At 31.7% G+C, this 26,689-nt stretch overlaps 1 protein-coding gene across 2 annotated transcripts; it reads right to left on the minus strand.

The window, feature by feature from the left end:
- Positions 1 to 4,152: 4,152 nt before the first annotated feature.
- Positions 4,153 to 25,542, minus strand: LOC111704164 (mechanosensory protein 2). 2 transcript variants are annotated; one of them, XM_023476314.1, is made up of 9 exons: positions 25,464 to 25,542; positions 24,247 to 24,328; positions 21,690 to 21,794; positions 17,634 to 17,738; positions 16,347 to 16,445; positions 13,698 to 13,808; positions 11,453 to 11,527; positions 11,190 to 11,291; positions 4,153 to 5,024 (listed from the first exon to the last, which is right to left on the minus strand). In XM_023476314.1, the coding sequence occupies exons 2-9, from the start codon at positions 24,316 to 24,318 to the stop codon at positions 4,914 to 4,916; spliced, it is 780 nt and encodes a 259-aa protein (XP_023332082.1). In that variant the 5' UTR covers positions 24,319 to 24,328; positions 25,464 to 25,542; the 3' UTR covers positions 4,153 to 4,913. The 2 variants fall into 2 exon arrangements, with proteins under 2 accessions (XP_023332082.1, XP_023332083.1); XM_023476315.1 differs by lacking the exon at positions 4,153 to 5,024 and adding an exon at positions 7,224 to 8,084.
- Between the last annotated feature and the right edge of the window lie 1,147 nt (positions 25,543 to 26,689).

Raw genomic sequence — 26,689 nt, forward strand, 5'->3', positions numbered from 1 at the left:
TCTAAGATTTCACTTTTAAAATATGTCGCATGCTAAAGGTTGTACTTCCAACGGCAAAAATACGCCATGATTCGTTTATGAAAAATATCATTTCTTAAAATGAAAAATACAAATAAATAGTTATGCGTTCGTGTTATGTAGATTGGTTTGCCATGCCTGAAGAAACTATATAATAATATCACTTTATGTAATTCTACAACAAGAGACAACCTATATTCGGTTTCGTGCTAGACAAGTTTGAAAGTAGCGTACAGTGTCTAATCTTTATCATATATCCGTCTGATGTCTTAAATTTGAACTAAAAATTTAGAAAAATTTGGGATTTATATAATTTATTAACTATATAATTTACAAGAAAAAAGATAATTTCAAAGCAAACAGCTTCATATTGAATAATAATTCACAAATAGAAAATTGAACAATAAAAATAAATAGAAACTGGTTTTTAAATTATATTTCTCTCTATTTACTGTGTAGAGAATATGAACAAATATTTACAAATATATTTATTGGTCAACTCGGAATACAATCTTAGCTAAAATGTAAATCCCTCAGGTATAATTCCCGCTCAACGGTTAGATCCCATTTCCGCCTCCACTATTCCCACTATATTCCCACCCTTCCCTTTCTTCCTTTCTTCCATCCCACTTATATATAATCCCCAACTCCCTTCTTAATCCTTTTATTCACTAAAAAAGGATTTGAAACATATTTTCAAGTAACCTTCTAACCTTCTATTTAAAAAAAAAAATGCCATGCCCAATTCACAACGGTCCCATTTAGACCTTAAATCTGAGATACAATAAGGAAGATATCGTTGTTTTTTTACATTTTGAAAACTGTTTAATTGTCACAATATTCGTTATCGTCTCTACAGTACAAATCTTCAGATCACCTCAACGGAAGACAGACAATTTTCAGATAAAATCTAAAGAAATCTTATCCTTGATCAGACAAAGGTTTGAAGGGTGCCGTTGTAAAGAGGACATTCCATTCTATAAATGGTGAACTTGAAATTATGTCTACAGTCTCTTTAACGCCAAAGCGACTTCGTAAATTTCCACCTTTTACACCCCCTCCCCATATATTCCCCCCCCCCCGGAATTCCCTGCAATCTGTATTCCCTCCAAAATTCCCCTTGGTATATTCTAATGGAATATTGCAATGCAGATACATATTATCAACTTGTACTAATGAACCATACACTCTGCAAGAATGTAGGTATGAACAAGGGGGGGGGAATTAAAAAACAAGAGCAAGAACGTAATAAGCATGTAGTATGTCTTTTTATTGGGGAATAGCATAAAACTCACAGAGCTTTTAAATACTAAACAATTTTATTTCAATAATCTAATATTCAAATCATACACTTGTGTTGTGTTGTACTTAGAAACTCTAAAAATCCTTTTAAATGTGAGCATTTTACTTTATATCTGTTTTCTAGGATTAGGATTATACTTAAAATTTTACGGTTAAAAAGATTTTTCGAATTCGTTTATATTTCTATATATATATATATATATATATATCCTTAAAGTTTGGTTTATATCATTTCAATGAAACCAAATTAAATTTGCAGAGGTTGGGGGTCATAGAATTAGCTTATATATTCAGTTAAATCTAATCTCATTTCATGTCGAGGTTGCTAACCGAGATTGTTTACTATATCTCAACAACCTGGCATGAAAACCGACAAATTACATCAAAATCATGATTAAAGGGACTTTAGACGGAATTTCAAGTAACCCTCCATCAACAGAAAGACATTTTTGGCTCATTTATACCTTTTTCTGATCGCGAAGGAATGAAATTGATTATTTTCAATTGTAATTTCTCTATTGAAGCAGCTTTCTGAATTCTGCTGCACAGACATTAAAGGAAGAAAAACTTTTCACTGTAAAAAAAACGACGATATAGTCCTCATCTTAACTCATACATGCATGTTTAAATAGGTACCGTTGTCAATTAAACATGCCATTATATAAATGGAGGGTCACTTAAAGTTGGTTTCGAAGTCCCTCTGATAACTAGCTTCAAATTGAAGAAAATTTAACTTTCACAATGGCGTGGAAATATCCTTAGTTATTGAACTACTTCGCATGGCGGCCATATTGATTGTTTTTGTTTTGAACTTTTTCTTCCTTTATTCAGCCTTTTTTTTATCAGGCTTGTCACCCATTGCCAAACAGAGAGAATCCATGGGGAAAGGGAAAATGATGGTTGAACTCTGCTCAGTTGCTATAGCGCTCAGGGTCTGAAATTAGTAGGGTTGTGCTCAGGGTTCAGAATAATCTGGGTTGTGCTCAGGGTTAGGTTATAAGTAGAGATGTGTTCAAGACTTGGATTAAGTAGAAATTTGCTCAGGGTTCAAAATAATCTGGGTTGTCCCGAGAGTTTAGAATCAGTATGGAAGTGCTCTTGGTTTAAAATATGTACGGATGTGCTGAGGTCGTTAAGGTTCGAAAAAGGAGGTTCTTCTTAGGGTTCAGAATAAGTAAGAATGTGCTATGGGTTCAGAAAAAGGAGGTTTGTGCTTAGGGTTCAGAATAATTAGGGATGTGCTCAGGGTTCAGAATAATTAGGGATGTGCTCAGGGTTCAGAATAATTAGGGATGTGCTCAGAGATCAGAATAATTAGGGATGTGCTCAGAGATCAGAATAATTAGGAATGTGCTCAGAGATCAGAATAATTAGGGATGTGCTCAGAGATCAGAATAATTAGGGATGTGCTCAGGGTTCAGAATAATTAAGGATGTGCTCAGGGTTCAGAATAAATAGGGGTGTGCTCAGGGTTCAGAATAAATAGGGGTGTGCTAAGAGATCAGAATAAATAGGGGTGTTCTCAGGGTTCAGAATAATTAGGGATGTGCTAAGAGATCAGAATAATTAGGGATGTGCTCAGTGTTCAGAATAATTAGGGATGTGCTCAGAGATCAGAATAATTAGGGATGTGCTCAGAGATCAGAATAAATAGGGGTGTGCGCTCAGAGATCAGAAAAGGGTTTAAGATGAGATTTTCTAAAAGTTAAGAAAAAACAGATTGTGAGATTTGTGCTCATAGGTCAGAAGACATTAGCATATGCTTTAGGTTCAAAGTAATGGGGGTTGAGTGTAGAGCTGAGAGGGATAAAATATCTTTGGTTTGAAGAAGTAGGATCGTGCAAGGGGATGGAAGAATAATAAAAAGAGTTGAAAAGAGTTTATAAAAGATGTAAACACTGCAGTACAAAATAATATTTAAATATTGTAGGTTGCCGGTATGTAAAAACTTTACTTAACTACAGTATTTGTTTGTCTGAGTACAAGATACCGAGTTTGAGTTTAGTTTTTGGGAGCATAAACTTCAGTCTCAGGAAGAAAATACTATCTGAAGGAAATTAGCATAATCTTGGATCTAACTAGAAATATTCTAAAATACATATAATATAATCTTTATCAAGATAAAGATCAGAGAAAACGAATTTGAAAAAAAAGATTAAAGTTTTTTTTTTTAATTTCTTCTTTAATCTGTTTTCAATATAGTTTCCAATTGGAGTTTACTAATTTTTTAAGATTAAGATAGGGGGGGGGGGGGTAGATGGGGAAATATAAAATCTTTTTTATACTTTATCAGTTTTATTAGTATCTCCACCTCACCAAATTAATTTTAAAAGTTCTTAGATAGTGATATCAGATATAATACGCCTTTAGGAAATATTTTTTTCGATAAATTAATAATTAAGAATTTCTGGAAAATCATCTTCCCATCTCCCCCATCCCCCGTCTTGAAATGAATTTTTACCCAATTTTTTAAGGAAAAAAAGGGAAAAATGTCAAGAGGAAAACCAATGAATTTGTTGAAAAAACTGAAACAGGGTAACAAACCTGCCAGTTAATGTCCAATTTTTTATTTTTTATTTTACCAGCCTCCCTTATGTGGGGGGGGGGGGCTGGTAGTTCAAAATATTTTCCCCTGGATTTTATCTAATATATATATATATATATATATATATATATATCCTTAAAGTTTGGTTTATATCATTTCAATGAAACCAAATTAAATTTGCAGAGGTTGGGGGTCATAGAATTATTTTTTAATGTTTTTTTTCAGTTCTTAATCATTTATCATAACTTTATTTAATCAAAAACCAAACGGGAAAAAAACTAAAGTCAGAGTTTTAAGAAAAATTTATTTGAATAACTTTAACAATAATTTGAAATGATTTATGATCTAAAATATCAGTAGAACTATTAGGATCCATATATATATAACTTCTTTATACTAATTATGATGAGAATTGTGGTACAATTAAGGAAATTTGGCAATTTTTGAGGTACACCATCAGTTATAAATTAAACTGGTTTCTTTATATCAGAAAGTTTTGTCAGCCCTGATATAGGGAATAAAAAAAGACGAAATACAAAAAAATATTATTTTATTGAAACTAGTTTCCCTCTAAATGCCGGGATTAAGCCAGAAATTTTGTAGTTTGTTAAAATACAATTAAAAAAATAATTGCCGCTGCGACTTTGTGCTCATTTGAGTATTGTTGACTTAAATTTGTTTCGAGGGGGTGTGGGGGGGGGAGGATGAAAAGATTTTTACAAATGCTTTTTTCTTAAACATATAAAATCAGGATGACGTTTATTTTAAAACCGAAAAAAATATTTAATTACTTTTTTCCTATCAAACGGAGTTTAATTTTTTCATTTTACATGCATTTTTACGAAAAACAGGGTTGCCAACTAGGAGATTATTTTTACGAAAAACAGGGTTGCCAACTAGGAGATTATTTTTGTGAGATACATAAATTTTTGAATAAAACCTAGATTTTAGTCCCCCTATTAGTGCCATCATGGACATCTGTCACTAACGGAAGCGAAGCCTCTAAGATGTATTTCATCAATAATATGGTTGAGTTCATGTTTAGCTTTTAATCGCTCTTCCTCTTGTCCTTCTCCTGTCCCATGGATAGACACAGAGTATCTATAGGGAAAGGGAAAACAATAGTTGAACTTTGCTCCGTGGAGATGGCGCTGAGAGTCTGAAACAACATGGCGGTCATTTGGCGGATTTTTTAAATATATAACTTATAATTTGTAAATTCTCTTACTTATCATTACTTCCCACCCCCTCTACCCTCTTAAAATGTAGCTTTATTTTGAGGTTTTATTTTTTTCAACAAATTCTGTTTTTTTCAAAATATTTTCTTTATTCACTTCCATTCTTAGAGTCACAGAGGGGAAAAGGTGTTTTCCAAAAATCTTCAGAGATTTTAACTTTTTCAAGGATTCATATGGAGAGAAAAATAATCTGGGTAAAAATGTAAAATTTAGGAAGTTAAAAATAAACACGTAGACATTTACTACAACAACAACATTCCATTCAGAAACTTGTCAATCTGTCTTCAGATATTTATTTTGACTCTAGTTTTTATTCCCATGAACTTTGAGGCTATAATCTTACAAAACACAATTTGACTTTTACAACCATATATTTACATATTTTCAAAATTTGATAAAATTTGATAGGCAAACAAAATAAGAAAAACAACAACAACACCATCAAAATCAACCACCAATTTAACTAGTAAATTATACTGAAAAAATATAATTTTAAAAAAGTCCTAGGTAAGTTCTTATAACATGCCAAAATAAAAATGACAAACAAGACAAGCCAAACTGAAAATTAAGCTGGGCAAATAATGGAACGTGCAAAACTAAATTGACAAAACATTATTCAACATGATAACCAACTTTGTGCTGGACCGTGCTTGTGCTGGCGTTTTAATTGATTTTTGGGGCTTTTATCTTGTAGGTTGTATCTGGGAGATTTTGTCTGGAAGATCTGATCTAGGAGATTTTATCTGGGAGATTTTATATGGAAAATCTTATCTAAGTGATTTTATCTGGGAGATTTTATCTGGGAGATTTTATCGGGGAGATTTTATCTGGGAGGTTGTATATTGGAAGTTGTATCTGTGAGGTTGAATCTAAGAGGTTTTATCTGGGAGGTTGTATCTGGGAGGTTGTATCTGGGAGGTTGTATCTGGGGGGTTGTAAATTGGAAGTTGTATCTGTGAGGTTGAATCTGTGAGGCTGTATCTGTGAGGTCGTATCTGCAGCGAGGTTGTATCTGGGAGATTGTATCTGGGAGGTTATGTCTGGAAGGTTTTATCTGGGAGGTTGTATCTGGGATGTTGTATCTGGGAGGTTGTATCTGGGAGGTTGTATCTGAGAGGTTGTATCTGAGAGGTTGTATCTGGGAGGTTGTATCTGGGAGGTTGTATCTGAGAGGTTGTATCTGGGAGGTTGTATCTGGGAGGTTTTATCTGGGAGGCTGTATCTGGGAGGTTGTATCTGGGAGGTTGTATCTGGGAGGTTGTATCTGGGAGGTTGTATCTGAGAGGTTGTATCTGGGAGGTTGTATCTGGGAGGTTGTATCTGGGAGGTTGTATCTGAGAGGTTGTATCTGGGAGGTTGTATCTGGGAGGTTTTATCTGGAAGGTTGAATCTGTGAGGTCGTATCTACAGCGAGGTTGTATCTGGGAGATTGTATCTGGGAGATTATATCTGGGAGGTTTTATCTGGGAGGTTGTATCTGGGAGGTTGTATCTGGGAGGTTGTATCTGGGAGGTTGTATCCAGAAGTTTTATCTGGGAGGTTTATCGGGGAGATTTATCTGGGAAGTTTGTATCTGAGAGGTTGTATCTGGGGGGTTGAATTTGGAAGGTTGCATCTGGGAAGATTATATCAGGGAGGTTTATCTGGGAGGTTGTATCTAGGAGATAGTATCTGGGAGGTTTATCTGGGAGGTTGTAACCAGGAGTTTTATCTGTGAGGTTTATCTGGGAGGTTGTATCCAGGAGTTTTATCTGTGAGGTTTATCTGGGAGGTTATATCTGGGAGGTTTATCTGGGAGATTTCTCTGAGAGGTTGCTTATGAGAGAGTTCGAGAATATTTTAGTGAGGTTGTAGTTTAAAGATTTTATAAGATAAGTAAAAAATTAAGGGGGGGGGGTAGCTAACAATTATACTTCCGAAAATACTCATAGAGGAATTATACCTTCAAATATGTTACACCAAATCTTTAAACTTTCATCTTTGAGTCTATTTTGCATATTTAACAAAGGGTGAAAGTTTGTAAAGAAATAGAAATCTTATAATATATATAAATCCAAGATTATAGGAAACCTTGAAAATGTACCACTTTGTAAAAAAGGTTGGTTGGAATGAATAAATTATTTTAAAGATTTTTATTTTATTTTAGTAATTAATTACAAGGGACACAGACATTTAACAATAGGTCTTTCAAAGGAAATAAGCTTACACTTTATCGATAAAAAAGAGTAGTTTTTCTTTTAGAAAGATTAAGAATAAGGGGGCTATTTGCAATTCTTTTAAAACTTTACAATTATAGTTTATTTCAATAATTGTTGAGTTTTGTTAGATTCCTAATTAATAAGTTCTGATTTATCTTTATAATCTCAAAGAATAAAAGAAAACTTTTCTTTCAAGATTTAGATTAAATACTAGGAATGTTGACAATGTCATTTTTCTTTAAAAATGAGAAATAAATTAATTGAAAAAATTTTGTTTTGTCTAAAATTTGTTTTATTTTATGGCGGAAAAGATTTTTTAAAGAAAAAAATTTTGAAATAGATTTCTTATAAACATATCTTTTTCGTTTTGGGTTTCATTACAGACTTTTATTTCTTTTGACATTTTTATCTCAGTCTGGTAAACACTTTTTAATTTATTTCTATTACAGATTATTTGTTTTGTGGTAATGATGTATGTTATTATCATTTTGAGGATTAGATGGTTCATGAAATATTTGGCGACATTACATGTCCAAGAAAGTTTAATAAAGGAACTAATGTTTTCGTTTAAATGCTACTAAATTACACAATTCAGATCTTAAATGAGTTGAAGATGATAATATGTATTTCCTTGAAAAAGTAGTTTGTATTCACTTAATGTCTACTATAAGGAAGAATTTATCAATCACTCTTCTTTTTTTCCCCCATGGAAAGACAGAGAGAATCTATGGGGAAGGGGAAAACAATGGTTGAACTCTGCTCAGTAGAAATCGCGTTCAAAGTCTGAAAAAATCCGGGTTAAGTGATTCGAGCAAATGCGGGAAATATTCCGCGAAAAATTCGGTAAAATTTGGATGGCACAGCTACTGTCCTAACTAGCCTCCGTACCATAAGAAAAAATCAGAAAGAAAAATTATATAAAACTAACATTGTTCTTAAAAACTTTACAACTCTTTACAGAATTAATTAGTTTTAAGAGTATTCTTTACTATTTTGTCCCAGATTAAATTTTTAAAAATTCTTTATAGATAATATTATTAATAAATAATAAATTAAATATTAATAATGTTAATAGGAATGAAAAGAAAGAAATGAGGGATAAAAAACCAAATGAGCGAAGAATGAGCAATGATGAAGGAAAGAATGGTAAAGTAACACCAGAATAAGTAAAGAATGAAGTGGAAAGTAAAAAGGTTAAAAAATTAGACGGATAAGATAATAAATGACTAACTCTCTATCCTCCATATTGTTTACTGATGAGCTAAAGCTCCCGTTTCTGCCAAAATTTTCACAATGGTTTTATCATTAGGATTTATTTTCTTTCATTCAGAAATGTCTTTTTTTGCGTTCAGACAATTTTTATGATTTTTTTTTCCTTTTCAAGCAAAAGTTTGTGGGCTTGTTTTTTTAATAGAATACAAAAAGCAAGACAAAAAAATTTAAATTTCCATCTTCTCCGACTTAGAAAAGGAACCAGCTGTAAGATAACAGGGAAATGTGGCAATAGAAGGAATAAATTTAAATATTTAAGAAAGTTTTCCGCAGTTTTTGTCTTTTTACAGGGGTAGAGGTTTTCAACATTATTCCAGTAAAAACCACGAAGAATTTATTTTTTACAAAAACTGGATCTTTTCAGCAAATCGAAAGACAGAACCAAGAATTTAAAAATATATATCTGTTTTAGCAAAAATGTTAAGTTTTAAAAAAAGGGACTTAGTTTTTAAAAGAACAAAGGAAAAATCTTCCCAATGAAAGAAAAAGATTCCAATGTTTATTGTGACACCCTGTAAACAACGTGCAGAAACCTTTAAAAAGCTTATTATATTGTGAGAATTAAGTATGTAACTCTCTGTATATATGTCTTTATAATCCATAGAATACTCAGAACTCTACAAGGATATTAACTTACTAGTTTAAAAAATAAGTTTTTTAAACCTTTGGCTGGGAAAAAAGTAAAAATAACATTATAAATCTGATCTTTTGAGATTTTATGTACAAAGTAGTTGCGTATTTGCCACAAACTTGAATTTTCTAGTCCCTTTATCTTCGCAACCTGGTGGTGTAAACCTTGGATATTTCAAACTTAGATTACTTGATCTAGCAGAGTTTACATTTTCAAATATAAGTTTTTACGACGTTGGTTTGCAAAGATAGAGGTATTAAAATATCAGAGTTTGTGATGAAAACCTAATTCATTTATAAACAAAAAGTTGGTATTAAGCATTTTTGATTGTTTCTGGGGGTGGGGGAGTTAAAAAAAACCTAACTTTTTTCAATAAGAATTTAGGAAATATTTATGGAAAAAGGAAATATGACGGAATAGGGAGTGGTGAAGGTTCATTGCTGCCTTTTTATTGCCTCTTCTAGTTCGTGCTTCTTCGAGGAAAGAATAGCATTTGCTTAAAAGTTTTTTTTCTCTTTTTTAGAAATAGAAATAGTTTTTTATTTAGTTTTTATCTCAGAATAGATAAAGAATTCGAAAAAAATAGAAAATGAGGTGAAATTGTGTTAAATTTAAACTTACTTTAATGTTGAGAACACTTTCTTTTAAGTTTCATTATTTCGTTGTTTTTTTCTTTTGAATTCTGGTTGTGTACCTAGCCTGATACCATACTGTCTGGCTGTCTATCTGTCTGTCTGTTAAGCTCAAAAAGAGGATAAGGATAATTTCCAGAAATTGTTCAGGTTTAAAATCTAGGATTTGTCAAGGATTTGTGCTACCGAGTCATGCGAAGTAAAAACATATTTGTCCTAATGCAGGTCTTGAAATGACATAATGACAGTACAGAATAATGGAATACAATACATTACAATACAGCACAGTACAGTACAGCGCAGTACAATACAGTACAGTACAGTACTGAGCATTTCTCAGAATGATGTGTCGCCACAAAAAAGGTCATTACAGTACAATATACAGTTCAATATACAATAGCACAGTGTAGTACAGTGTGCGCAGTTCAGTACTGTACAGTAGAGCACAGTAAAGGATTGCACGGTCAGTGATAGACAACAAATTGAATATTTTCATTAACTTTTAGGTTTTTGGACCACACACAATAAACTAACAAATTTTAAAATAAAAAAATAGTTTTTTTCTTTTAAAAATGGCTTTCTTTCCCCTGTACCTAATTTAAGCTTTGAGAAAAGTGTTAAGCAAAAAAATGTTTGGCTCGTTTTTGCTTAGTTTGAGAAAAGCAAACTTACAAAAAATTCAGTTTAAAAATATTGAAACCTTTACAGATTTTTGGAGTGTCTTTTGAAATCTTAAACGTGTTTATAAACGCATCAAGTTTCCCATCACTAAGTACTCCATATTACAGTACAGTTCAGTACAGTACAGTACAATATGGCACAATTCAGTACAGTTCAGAGTAGTAAAGTACAGTTACAGTACAGTACAGTACAGTCAGTACAGTACAGTCAGTACAGTACAGTAAAGTACAGTACAGGACAGTACAGTACAGTACACAGTTGTATTATTATCTTTTTTGATGGATAAATAAAAAAATAAAAAATAAAAAAAATAAGAATATTCAGAGAAGTCTTATGTTCTGAAGAACCAGAAATATTAATTTTATTAAGACTATCTATGTATTATCTGCGTATGCTATAATCTAATCTTTAAGATATTATCTATATTTAAAAATGTAGAGAAGTTAGATAATAGCTTAAAGAACTCTCTTCTACGTGAACTAGTATTACAATTGACTGAGCCTGAAATTTTAAGTGACATAAAACTATATTTTGAAATTGTATCTTAAATTGATTTAAAGATTCTTTACTTTTCGGGACATCGTTTTTTTTACTGAACCAAATAAGGTTTTAAAAAACTAGCTGAAGTCATTAAAATTGTCTGCACAGTCCCTTTAATTCTACTTTATCTACCTGAAGATATCTAAGTTGAAGAGCTGAGGTGGACTCCTCAAGTACGAGGGCGGCCTCCTTCAAGTGAAGCGAAGCTTTCTGTTCTCCTTCGGCGGCCACAACCTTGATTAAAAATGTGGATTGAGATCGAAACAAAGATCATCTATCAAATCTATCAATTGTCGAAATAAGTGATTTGATTATAAGGTTTTGTATTAAATTATCAAGAATATATCGACAATACTAACAATACATCGAGTGATTAACTAATCAAATCATTTTACCTTAGCTCTGGCCTCCCTTGCAGCCTCTGCTTCTGCAGCCATAGCTCTCTGGAGCTGGACTGGTACCCTCACATCCTAGATAGTATTATTATTATTATTAGTGTTATCCTTATTACTGGTACCCTCACATCCTAGATAGTATTATTATTATTATTAGTGTTATCATTATTACTGGTACCCTCACATCCTAGATAGTATTATTATTAATATTAGTGTTATCATTATTACTGGTACCCTCACATCCTAGATAGTATTATTATTATTAGTGTTATCATTATTACTGGTACCATCACATCCTAAACAGTATTGTTATTATTAGTGTTATCATTATTACTGGTATCCTCACATCCTAGGTAGTATTATTATTATTAGTGTTATCATTATTATTGTTACCCTCACATCATAGATAGTATTATTATTAATATTAGTGTTATCATTATGACTAGTACCCTCACATCCTAGATAGTATTATTATTATTATTAGTGTTATCATTATTACTGGTACCCTCACATCCTGGATAGTATTATTATTATTAGTGTTATCATTATTACTGGTACCCTCAAATCTTAGATAGTATTATTATTATTAGTGTTATCATGATAACAAGTACCCTAACATCATACTATAGTTTACATTGTCAAAAAACGTGAAATGCCAATTTAAAAAACATCAAACAGGCATGATAATGACAGGCATGAGGGGGGGGGGCGGAGGTTAAAAATAGTTTAGAAATATATCTCTGTTTTGTTATTCACCAACTTTTGTATCTTCCTTTAATTGACCCAGAAATTCATTAAGAAATCTTTAGAATATTTTCCAAGCTACGAAATAATTTCTGCTGCTTGTTCTTGTATTTTCTTATATTTCTAGAAATAGAGCATCCGACAAACTTCAATCAGAATTTAAGGTAAAGGAATTGAGTCTTTGCTTCAAACTTTGTTCTTTTAATCTTTAAATCTGTGCGTGCCAATGTTGTAAACCTTAGATATTTCAAACTAATAATTCTGTCGGATCAAATAATCTAAGTTTGAAATATCAAGGGTGGCTAGATATAGGGATTTTAACATTTGAGTTAGTGGCAACAACTCAGTTCCTTTGTAAATTACGATAAAAACGTTAGAGTTTGCAAGATGATTTCTAAGACCTTAGATAGTTATTTGGAAAGATTAAATAGTCAAAGGGAAGTATAAAATGTCAACATCATCAGGTCTCTAACACATTGAGATTGAAAAATAATAGTTTGAGGCAAGAAATCAGTAATTTTGGATGAATAGATCTGAAAACCTTAAAATTGTCTAACTAAATTAATAGAACTTTCAGTGCACAAAAATTATAATTTAAAGGGAGTGTTCGCGAAAAATGAAAGGGGGTATAGGCTTAATGCGATAAAAAAGCGCTTTTGATCTCTACTAATCTTACTTCTATCTGTTGCGTCTATAAGGAGAAAATTGATAAAGACGTCTCATACCGAATAGCGTAGCGCCCATACAAATTGAGGAAGTTGTAACATACGACTTAGACCGTAAAAAAATCAAATTAATATCAAACAAATCATTCAGATATTACAACCTATAGTCATCGATTATCTTTCGCCACATTTGTATATAGTTTATATTTAAAATATTTTATTTTTTTAGAAAACGTTTTCAACGGATTTCGAAAATTGTGAGTGGTGTACGGCATTCTTAGATAGTTGCGCAAGCGACAAGAGAAACAAACAAATTAATTAAAAAATATTATAAAATATAAACTTTATACAAATGTGGCGAAAGATAATCGATGACTATAGGTTGTATTATCTGAATGATTTGTTTGAAATTAAATTGATTTTTTACGGTCTAAGTCGTATGTTGCAATTTTCTAAATTTGTATGGGCGCTAAGTTATTCGGTATGAGACGTCTTTAACAATTTTCTCCTTATAGACGCACCAGATAGAAGTAAGATTAGTAGCTATCAAAAGCGCTTTTTTATCGTATTATTCCTATACCCCCTATCATTTTTCACGAACACTCCCTTTAAGTTTCTCCGATAAGTAAAATCCTAGCACGAGTAGTGTGGACCCCCCCCCCCCCTCCAACACAAACACACATTCAAAAATGTAGACGTATAATATTTTTGGTTAAGTTGGATTAGGCGGAGGAGGTTAAAACAGTTTCCATGCGTAAGGCTTTATCAACTCGTGAAATACTATTGTTTTTTGTGGGGGGAGGGAGCGGGAACAAGATAAAATATAAAAAACTGACCTTGATCTCAACTCTCTCTACCTTGACCCCCCAGGGTCGTGTTGCCTCGTCAAGAATAGCTTCCATTAAATGGCAGATCATTTCTCTCTCAGACAAAATCTCAGCCAGCGTCTAAAATACATCCGATAAAAATATAAATATAAAAATATAAATGCAACAATAATGCATGAATTGCTGCACATCACATCATCAATTTAAAATATAAATTTCTAAAATCTAACCCCCTTTATAATACCTCCTCTGCTACCGTATTCAACATTAAATTATAATATTTTTACTTCTCTTGAAGTATCTATTTATAGGAATCCCCTCCCGGCCGTTCTTTTACCTAATATCAACATATGGAAATCATCAAATTGAGAGAAAAAAATTAATAACGTAACTAAAATATTGGCCCATTCATAACTTATTCCCACTTTTTAATTTTCTGCAATTGATTTTCCTTTCTTTTTTTCATTCTTTCTCTCATATTTACTTTTTTATTTACTTTATTGAGAAATAACAGGATAAATGTGATTATCAATATCTCTTTCAAAAGACAATGTTTTGTACATATCAAACTAAAAAAACAAAAAACAAAAATTATTTATCAAACCCTCCCGTTTTTCTTGAAATTCCGTGAACAGTCCCTTTGAGTTCCTTATTCCCAATCCTTCTCATTTAATATATATTTAGTGTAAATATACAACAGTACCAATTCTAGTACTCGTATACCAATCCTTCTTATTTAATATATATTTAGTGTAAGTATACAGCAGTATCAATTCTAGTTCTCGTATACCAATCCTTCTCATTTAATATATATTTAGTTTAAATATACAGCAGTACCAATTCTAGTTCTCGTAAACCAATCCTTCTCATTTAATATATATTTAGTGTAAGTATACAGCAGTACCAATTCTAGTTCTCGTATACCAATCCTTCTCATTTAATATATATTTAGTGTAAGTATACAGCAGTACCAATTCTAGTTCTCGTATACCAATCCTTCTCATTTAATATATATTTAGTGTAAATATACAGCAGTACCAATTCTAGTACTCGTATACCAATCCTTCTCATTTAATATATATCTAGTGTAAATATACAGCAGTGCCAATTCTAGTACTCGTATACCAATCTGCTGCACTAACGAATTACAAATTAGATATCGGAAAACATAGAGTACTTATAGTTTCTGCTATGTAACAGCTCTGGAAACTTTTAAAGGGAAGAAATGAGTTCAACTCCTTCTCTCTTCGCCGAAAGATTTAACTCATAGGTAACCCTCCCCCCCCCTCTCTCCCTTCAGAAATTCTCCATAAAATTATGATTCATAATGATATTAAAGTGACTACTTCTTAATGAAAAATCGTCCCTAGGCGGAAATTATCATAAACGGTAAATTTGGATAAAATAAACTTTTAAAATTGTAGAAGACCATTTATCATAAAGATTTTTTTATTTCCTTTTTTCCAAATTTGAGAAATATCAATTCTTTTGTGTAATGCTCTTAGGCACTTTCTTGAATAAGAATTTGTTAATTAGCCCTGAACCATCTTCCCTTCTCCACTTAATTAGGTCTAATTAGTTCTTTAATGAAAACTATTCTTTATTCAACATGAATGTGTAAATACAACTTAAATAATAAATATATGGTGGGACCAACTTTATTGTTGTTTTTATTCTATTCTTTTCTATTCTATTCTATTCTATTATTTTCTATTCTATTCTATTCTATGCTATAATATTCTATTATATTTTATTTATTCTATTCTATTCTATTCTATTCTATTCTATTTTATTCTATTCTATTCTATTCTATTCTATTATATTATATTCTATTCTATTTTATTCTATTCTATTCTACTCTATTCTATTCTATTCTATTCTATTCTATTCTATTATATTCTATTATATTATATTATATTCTATTCTATTCTATTCTTTTCTATTCTATTCTATTCTATTCTATTCTGTTCAATTCTATTCTATTATATTCTATTCTATTCTGTTCTGTTCTGGTACATTAAATTATATTCTATTATATTATATTCTATTCTATTCTATTCTTTTCTATTCTATTCTATTCTATTCTATTCTGTTCAATTCTATTCTATTATATTCTATTCTATTCTGTTCTGTTCTGGTACATTAAATTATATTCTTTTCTATTCTATTCTGATCTATCCTAATCTATTCTACTCCTATTATATTCTGGTTTTTTATTTTAATCTGTTCTGTTCCTATTCTATTCTATTTCATTCTATATTTTATTTTCTGTTTCTATGCTATTCTATTCTTATTATGTTCTGTCAGTATTCAACCTATTGTGTTCTTTTTTAGTATTTCTCTGCACTTTAAACACCCCCCCCCCCAACCTCGTTTTAAAAGTTTATATTTAAGTTTAAATATTGTGTCAAATTCCTTCTTTTTGCAAACTTTTCGCTTTCAATAGAGAAATTGTATAAATAATTCAAGAACTTCGTCAGTTTTAGGATTCAAGTTTAAATTTTAATTTTCCATTTACAGAAATTACATTTTTGTATTAAACTTTTTCTTTTTCTCTTCTTACTTTTTTTCAAAAGAAAAGAAATAAGTGTATAGATAATAAGCTAATAAATCTTTATAGGTGATTTTTTATAAATATTTCGCTTGAACCTATTTTACCTTGGTCCCTAGTACATTTCTAAGACTGGTCGCCACAAGAAGGTTGGTAGAGTGCATATACGCTCCAACATTACACACTGCAGCTAGAGGGTTGGAAACCTGAATACAACCTCATTATACACTGCAGCTAGAGGGTTGGAAACCTGAATACAACATCATTATACTCTGGGGGTAGAGGGTTAGAAACCTGAATACAACATCATTATACACTGCAGCTAGAGGGTTGCAAACCTGAATACAACATCATTATACACTGCAGCTAGAGGGTTGCAAACCTGAATACAACATCATTATACACTCCAGCTAGAGGGTTGGAAACCTGAATACAACATCATGTTACACTGCAGCTAGAGAGTTGGAAACCTGAATACAACATCATGTTACACTCCAGCTAGAGGGTTGGAAACCTGAATACAACATCACTATACACTCCAGCTAGAGAGTTGGAAACCTGAATACAACATCATTATACACTGCAGTTAGAGGGTTGGAAACCTGAATACAACATCATTATACATTGCGGGTAGAGGGTTGGAAACCTGAATACAACATCATTATACATTGGGGGTAGAAGCTTGGAAACCTGAATACAGCATCATTATACATTGCGGGTAGAGGATTGGAAACCTGAATACAACATCATTATACGCTCCAGCTAGAGGGTTGGAAACCTGAATACAACATCATTATACATTGGGGGTAGAGGGTTGCGAACCTGAATACAACATCAATATAAACTGCAGCTAGAAGTTTGGAAACCTGAATACAACAACATTATACGCTAGAGGTATAGATTCCTCAATACCTCATCATTAAAATGCGGCTAGAGGATTGGAAATTTAAATATATATATCGTGAGTAAACCCCGAAAAGGTTTTTCAATTACTGTTGCCTGATAGCTTCTTTATTCAATTTTGATCAATCTTTCATTCTATTCATTTCTTCTTAATATTTTTTTCCATTTATACACGGGTGAAAGAGTGCATTGACTGGGTAAGTGTAAGTACATTTCTATGGATGTAAATGCCAGATTTACAATGGTACCCTTTAAACCTTTGACTGATAAAGGAGGAGAGAGAACTCCGTGTGCTTTTCTCAAAAATTGTGTGCAAATTGCAGTTAAGTAATACAGTGTGTAATAAACACAGCTGACGTTACATAACTTGTATCTTTTCAGTCCCTTTAAGTAGCCCAGAATGTAGTTTATAAAGTAGGCAGACAACGAAGTGGGACTTATAAATAATGTAAAGTACGTAAAATAAATAAAATATAAGATAAATAAATTACCTTATAGAAGCAGACAGCATCTACACTGACAGTGACAGAATCCCGGGATAACATTTCTTGCGGTGGAACCTCATAGGATACAGTTCTTAGGTCCACACAGGAGTACTAAACATGTATAGGATACAGTTCTTAGGTCCACACAGGAGTACTAAACATATATAGGAAACAGTTCTTAGGTCCACACAGTAGTACTAAACGTGTGTATGATACAGTTCTTAGGTCCACACAGGAGTACTAAACATATATAGAAAACAGTTCTTAGGTCCACACAGGAGTACTAAACATATATAGGATACAGTTCTTAGGTAAACACAGGAGTACTAAACATGTATAGGATACAGTTCTTATGTCCACACAGGAGTACTAAACATATATAGGATACAGTTCTTAGGTCCACACAGGAGTACTAAACATGTATAGGATACAGTTCTTAGGTCTATACAGGAGTACTAAACCTAAATAGTTCTAAACTCTGTCAAAGCAAGGATAAAAATGGTGTTGGCCCGAAAATCTACTATTTTCATAGAATTTACTCCAGGCTCTAGGAATGCTAAAGGTTTCTGAGATGAATCCAAATTATTCATTGATATTGCACTGGATTTAGAATATTGAATACCAATAGAACCAGCACGTATATTGTGATAAATAAGAAATATTGTTTTAAGATTAAAGGGTGATGCTCACAAAATTCAGCATGATTCCTTTATTAAGGAGATAAAAGAAACGATAACGACACAATGAAATTTTGGAAACGCACCTCAAAGATTCCTACAGAACAGACGAACATGTAAACAGCCGAAATTTCGTATTGCTAAATATACGGTTTAAACTTAATTCAAATATATAATATGTATTGTAAATATGTATGTATATATGTATATATATACAGATATTACGCCCGTTATGAATATATACTCTAACTGTGTATACTGAACAGTGAGCCTACTTTTGTATTCTGAAGCTATAGGTCATAATCGTTATTGGAGCCAATATACTCTATACTCTAGCTTAGTATACTAGTATTATATCCTAGATATATAAGATCTTTCATTCTTTAGTCTTTACCATAGATTTAATTCTTTACCATAGATATAATTTCTTTACCAAAGATATAATTTCTTTACCATAGATTTAATTTATTTACCACATATGCCAGTTCTTTACTATAGGTGGCATTTCTTTACCACACATACTATATAGCATTTCTTTACTACAGATATCATTCTTTACCACAGATAATTTTTTTAATCACATAAATCATTTCTTTACCATAGATATATTTTTTTTTACCACAGATAGCAGTTCTTTACCATAGAAATCATTTCTTTACCATACATACGATAAATATTTTCTTTACCATAGATTCGATATGCTTTCTTTACCACATATGCCAGTTCTTTACCAATGATATAAGTTCTTTACCACAGATACTATTGTTAAAATTAATTCGAAATATAAGGAAGACGATTTTTCCGACTCAAATTGCCGTAGCCTTTTCTCTAGATGTTTGCGTACTCTAGATCTATTTCCTCCACGTAGTGCTCAAAACATCCGTTTTATTAAATAAATGTTAGAAATATCCATGTAGATCTCCTTTTATTTTATCATATTGACTTTTAAAGTCAACAACTATATATATCATTTCTTTACCACATATAGCAGTTCTTTACCATAGCTATATATCATTTCTCTACCAGAGATATCAGTTCTTTACCATAGATATCATTTATTTACCACAGATACCGTTCTTTACCATAGATATCATTTCTTTACGACAGATATATAAGTTCTTTACCATAGATAACATTTCTTTACCATGGGTATCAGTTCTTTACCATAAATAGCATTTCTTTTCTATATAGCAATTCTTAACCCAAATTTAATCCCTTTCTACTACTTGGGAAAACAAATTATTTTATTTATGGTATTTAAAATACATTTCAATATATTTCATAAATTTATTGTTATCCAGAAATTACGAAACCTTTTCCTGATTAAAAGTTTGGCCAATCCTTCGGTAAATAACATTATTGTCAGCCTAGTGACAATCCTTCGGTAAATAACATTATTGTCAGCCTAGTGACAAAGTTTGGCCAATCCTACGGTAAATAACATTACTGTCAGCCTAGTGACAAAGTTTGGCCAATCCTACGGTAAATAACATTAATGTCAGCCTAGTGACAAAGTTTGCCAAATATTTAAAGGAAAATGTTTTGTAGGTTAAAATTTTTATATGTTTCATATATGGTAGCAAGAAAGATAAAATCAATATAATATACATTTTAACTAGCTGAATTGCCCGGCGTTGCCCGTGATATTTAATAAATAGAATATGAAAAATAAAAATCTATTTTCGAAGAAAAATGATATGAATTTTCTAGTCTATGTTAACCCTCGGGTACCCATGGGTTTCATCAAAAATGTCAGCCCATTCGGTCCAGCCGTTTGGCCAGCTATAGTTGACATATATATATATGAGCGAAAAGCTTTATTACATAGATAATAAGTATAAAAGGGACCTCATCCGACCTCCCACCCCCAGTCTCCCATAACACGACTCCTTAATGAAGGTTGTTTGATGAGATATCTCAGTGTGCCCAGGGAGCAGAAAAGAAAGGATTATATATTAGACTCTGTATCTATCTATCTATCTATCTATCTATCTATCTATCTATCTATCTATCTATCTCTCTATCTATTTATATATCTATCTATCTTTCTATTTATCTATCTTTCTAAATATCTATCTATATATATCTAAATATCTAAACTGTCTATCTCCATATCTATATGTATATCTATCAATATATCAAACTGTCTATTTTACCATCTATAAGACTATCGATCTAACTTTCAATCCCTACATCTACCTACATCTACCTATATCTACCTACATCTTCTTCGTCGTTAGCCCAAGTTGTCCTGGTGCATAGTTAGAAAAACAAAAAGCACTTTATACAGCCCATACCCATCATATATATTTTATCATTAGGATTACATTAAGATAATAGAAAATATAATTAGAGATTTACAGGGTGTCCCAATAATCATGGAAACTACTGAGTCACGATATAGAAATATTCTTTGAATTTGGAAAATTAATTATGGATAAAGTTTGTATGAGAATAAAATAAAGTAACATGTATCTCAATTAAAATCTACAAAACAAATGGAGCTTATTTTTACCTTATAAATGTATTCTTAGTATAGTTGATCATTTTTAAACCTTTTTGATGTATTTTAGTCTAGTTGATATTGTTAGCTGTTTCTACCTCATTGACGTATTTTATTCTGGTTGATCTTGTTTCTACCTTGATTCATGTATTTTAGTCTGGTTGAAACTGTTTCTACCTTTAGTCCGGTTGAAACTGTTTCTACCTTTAGTCTGGTTGAAACTGATCCTACCTTTAGTCTGGTTGAACCTGTTTCTACCTTTAGTCTGGTTGAACCTGTTTCTACCTTTAGTCTGATTAAATTTGTTTCTACCTTTAGTCTGGCTGAACCTGTTTCTACCTTTAGTCTGATTGAATTTGTTTCTACCTTTAGTCTGGTTGAACCTGTTTCTACCTTTATTCTTGTTGAAACTGATCCTACCTTTAGTCTGGTTGTACCAGTTTCTACCTTTAGTCTGGTTGAACTGGTTTCTACCTTTAGTCTGGTTGAAACTGTTTCTACCTTTAGTCTTGGTGAAACTGTTTCTACCTTTAGTCTTGTTGAAACTGATCCTACCTTTAGTCTGGTTGAACCTGTTTCTACCTTTAGTCTGATTGAATCTGTTTCTACCTTTAGTCTGGTTGAACCTGTTTCTACCTTTAGTCTTCAAGTTGAACCTGTTTCTACCTTTAGTCTGGTTGAACCTGTTTCTACCTTTAGTTTGGTTGAACATTTTTCTACCTTTTATTCTGGTTGAAACTGTTTCTACCTTCAGTCTTGTTGAAACTGATCCTACCTTTAGTCTGGTTGAACCTGTTTCTACCTTTAGTTTGGTTAAACATTTTTCTACCTTAATCTGGTTGTACTTATTTCTACCTTCTGTCTGGTTGTACTTGTATCTACCTTATCTATGCAGGGTAAGATGAAGAAAAGACCAGGTCCTGATGCTCCGCCTTTCTTCAGTCTGCCCAGACGAAATATTACAGCTCGTTCGTACTCTTGTACAACCTGTACATAAATATATTTGAACTCTTGCACAACCTGCACATAATATATTTATGCTTTTGTACAACCTGTACATAAATATATTTGAACTCTTGCACAACCTGCACATAATATATTTATGATCTTGTACAAACTGTACATAAATACATTTGTACTCTTGTACAACCTGTACATGAATATATTTGTTCTCTTGTACAATCTGATAAATCTATTTGTACTATTGTACAAATTAGTAGACAGCTCATAAATAGTAGACTGCTTTCTTTCATAAGTTCTATGTTCATTTCACATCTTTTACGGAAGGACCTGATTACTTGTATCACTCAAACTCTTATTTTCTAATCCTTTTATCTTTGCAACCTTATGTCGAAGATTAGTAAAAGTTTTAAATTTAAGGTTTAAACGATTGAGTTGCAAAGATATAGTTGTTAAGAATTAGAGTATTATTTTAGAAATCTGACATTTCAATAAAATCGTTGAATACGAAATTATTTTATATTTTTATTTAGCAAAGCTTATTGTTCTGGATGTTTACTCAATATTAAAACTAATCTATATTTGGTTGAGAAGTACTCAGTAACACTCCATATTCTTTTGTCAAATCAGTCAATCAGTTCGACATTCTTGTAAACAAAGTTAAGGTAGGAAAGGGGGGGGGAGGGGTCACAGGGACTTCAGGAATCCTGAAATGTAATCAAAAATGTAAAAAATATTTTTTATTTTCATTTTATAGAATTATTTTTGAGTAAGCGCAATAAGAATTATTATATACTTTTTTCCCCGATCTAGAAAAAAATGAAAGGCTAAATGATGCTTTATTTTATTTCATATTGAGAAAATAATTGTTTTCGACGATTTTTAAAATGGTTCAAATATTGTCAACAGTATTTATTATCACTTTTATATGTAATAGTGTGTATTTCTAATATTAAAGAAATAAAGCTTCTAAAAACTATTATTTTATGATGCATCGCTTTTTCTATTGTCACGCTGTGTCTGTTTAAAACAAAAGACACACTTAGAAGTGACAATCCTCTTTCCTTTTAAATATTTCATAGATCTATGACCTCCTGTGTCCAGAAAGTTTTTAACTTTGTTTCATGATTTATGAAGGAAAAGAAGAAAAGATTGAAACATACGGATTTATATTATTCATCTATCCCTTCTCATTGGCTGCAGGATACATGAGACAAGAGCCCGAGCGCTGAACGAGGCTAGAAACCCATATGGGAGCATGATGTATAGAGCAAATGGTCCATTGAGAAAAAGATTTTATGTTTAAAATTTAATTGGCACAAATAGTAAGAAAGCAAATAACAAAAATATATATGTCCGATGAAGAAAAATGTGATAAAATGTGTACAACTAAAGGCGGGAAATAAGTTTTATACCTAGTGGCGGGAAATAAGTTAGTTTAAACCTAGTGGCGGAAAAAAAGTTTTAAACCTAGTGGCGGGAAATAAGTTAGTTTAAACCTAGTGGCGGGAAATAAGTTAGTTTAAACCTAGTGGCGGGAAATAAGTCAGCTTTAAGCCTAGTGGCGTGACCTCCACACCATCCTCTTCACAACTTTGTAAAATGCTAATCAGTTAACCAACAGCTCGCAGCTGTTAGCTCGCCACGGTAAATTAGGTTTCTTGTTCAAATTCAGTGAACCTCAGTTTTGAAACACATTTTCACTCATTAAATGAAAATTTTCGTATTTGCTTTTTGATACTTTTTTATTGGACTGTTGTTGACACAAATAAAAGAACAACAGGGATATTCGGTAACTTTATTGAATAATAGCATGAAATGAGAAATAAAAGCAAAGTTTAAAAATATTGGCCCTTAATTGGGAGTATCTAAACGGTTGAAAATGAAATAACATTGATTAATAGTAATAACATTATTGTCAGCCTAGTGACAATCCTTCGGTAAATAACATTATTGTCAGCCTAGTGACAAAGTTTGGCCAATCCTCCGGTAAATAACATTATTGTCAGCCTAGTGACAATCCTTCGGTAAATAACATTATTGTCAGCCTAGTGACAAAGTTTGGCCAATCCTACGGTAAATATGGAGCGGATATAGTATTGTAGTATTGTGAATCTTCCGCGGTCAACTTCGCTACACAGTAGTGATCGTCTTCGTGTTTTCTTGAATTTGTTAACAACTGTATATTTCATATAGTAAAATAAATACCATTTTCACGATATTTTCAATAGACTTTGTATTATAGATAGAAATAAAACTGTAAACTAGTATCCAGGAGCAGATAAAGGGGATGAAGAGACCGGATGGCTTTTCTCTCTGCAGGAAAGGGATGAAATGGTGTGTCTTCATGTGTTTCATGATCTAAGCATTATATTTAGGGGGTAGCTTGGAGTGAGTCCTGTCCCCGACCCTGATAAAACCTTCTCGTTTCTTATTATCCATATACTTCACCCTTCTTCCCCCCTCNTTAGAAGCTTACCTTGACGCAATAGCAGAGTGAGAAGGGAAGGGTTACAATGACCAGGAGAAGTGAGATTGCAGCCAGGATCATGGTTCCAAATCTTAAATAAAAACTAATCAAAATTTTGAAAATAAAAACGTTTTAAAAACCAATTTTCAAATTACTCTTAATACCCAGATTTTTGGGATTTTGAGCAGAGCTCCAAACGCCTAATTCTCTCTGACATTTTAACCTATTTATTCTGTTAGATAAATAGGCTTTGTTTAAAATAATAAAGGTTTAAACCACCAGGTTGCACAGACAAAGGGGTTAGAAAATTTGAAATTGTGGCAAAAAAAATCAATTCCTTTATTCATCTTCAGAGGATATGCAATATCTTATACATATATTTTTATAGAGAGTTTATAGGACGTTATGGGTTGAAGAAACATTTCTGATTGCTATAGATAGGCTTAGTCGTGATTCGTGATGAAGGTGATGTGTATTTTGAAATAAGTAAAAATATTTCCTTTAATGCCAGATAAATGGAAAAAGATCATTTGTAAACCTTTTATTTCTGGAACATATGGCTGCCAATTAAAGGTTAATTGGCAGTAATTATATAATTGTATTTGTTAAGTATGCACAGTACATACAGGGTTACCCACAAAGTATGAGACTGTGCGGAATATATTGCTTTTTCTTAAATCAGCATGAATCCCTGGAACTGTAAAATCATGTTTTTCTTTGAAAAGTTATTAAAGATACCATAATAGATCTATATTAAACACATTGGAACAAATTCAACATATTCTGCTTGTCGTATTTAAAGAGTTTTAGGTCTTCATTAAAGTCACATTCTTTGTGGATAACCCTGTATATAGAAAAAAAAGTTTTAGTCTTATTATGTTATGGGGAAAACATAAATTTTTACTTTGATGATTATTTTTCTAATTTTTATAGTATGTAATGATCACAGTTGCCCATTTTCTCCCAATTGTGACGCCAAAGTATAAGCATAGTATACGCATGTTTTAACCCTTATCCAAATTTTTTAATAATAAACCTTTCTTTGTCATATTCAAATTTACAGTTATGCACTATCCTTTTCAAATGGGAAAACTTATACATGTATATCAATTTGAAAATACCATATATATATTACCTTTATAATGTATTTTCTAAAACCTGACAACCAGTGTCAGGTTTATGCCATATCACGGTTTAGAACTTTACTCCCCTGCATTGTGTTATACCTGGATATCTCCTGGTCATCGACCTTAGGGATGGCGACAGCTGATCTTGGATCCTTCTTGTCGATCTGATCGTAGTAGTCCTTAACACAACACAAGGATACTGATGTGCATTACGTTGGTTCCTTTTGGATCGTTTTTCCCGCTATATTTTCCCCTATATTTTCCCGCTATATTTTCCCCTATATTTTCCCCTATATTTTCCCGCTATATTTTCCCCTATATTTTCCCCTATATTTTCCCGCTATATTTTCCCTTTTATTTTCTTTTTCAAGGTTCAAGTTTGGCATAGTAAGAGAAACTGTTTAAAGTAAAACAGTTTTAAAATCTTTAAATTTTTATTAAAAGTTTTTAGAAAATGGTCGAATCACAACACTAGTTATCCAAACAAACAACTAACATATTGTGTCCAGAAATAGAAAACATCGAATTTGTCATCAAAAGATATTACAATTTTTTTTACAAATGATATATATATTTTTTTCATATTTTCCCTTGTCTATGAAAAATCTTCTCTGTCTATGAAAAGTCTTATCTCTGAAATGTAGGCCATGTTTTCATTCTACCGTGTCAGAGAAAAAAACTGAGATGTTGCAGTTTTTCCAATTTAATTTTGCGGATTTTTAACAATTCACTCGAGCATTTTCATTCAACAAGAGCAATATTAGTGAAAAACTGTTATGCACAGATGAAATAGTTGAATTATAAGTTCTAAAAAAATAAAAAAGTACTCTTCATAATTAATGCTTTTTTAATTGTTTCGTTGTAGCAATTTATATGGTGTGCACTTGTATTTGCATTTTCTTTGTCGACGAAAAATCAAAATTTCGTATAAATAAAAAATCTCCTTTGTCTATAAAAAATATTTTCTGTCTATGAAATGTCTTATCTATGAAATGTCCTATTTATAAAATGTACTATCTATGTAATGTCTTTCTATGAAATGTCTTTCTACGAAATGTCTTTCTATGAAATGTCCCAAAGGCAAATTAACAATGGCACTAGTGTGTCAACATAAAACAGACAATAATAAAACAACGCAGCCGAATATTAAGCAATACCAAGAACTGAATTACTTCCTAGAAAATCAGATAAATTGATTAAAAATTCCGATAATTGCCAATTAAAAAAAAAAATTTAAAAAATTCTCAAAGTTATCAAAATTTGAAGAAGTTATATCCGTCAAAACTCTTTATTTTGTTAAACGCTTATCGAAACTTATAGTTACT

This window comes from Eurytemora carolleeae, unplaced genomic scaffold (genome assembly GCF_000591075.1).
Source record: "Eurytemora carolleeae unplaced genomic scaffold, Eaff_2.0 scaffold596, whole genome shotgun sequence".
NCBI classification, from domain to species: Eukaryota; Metazoa; Arthropoda; class Copepoda; order Calanoida; family Temoridae; genus Eurytemora; species Eurytemora carolleeae.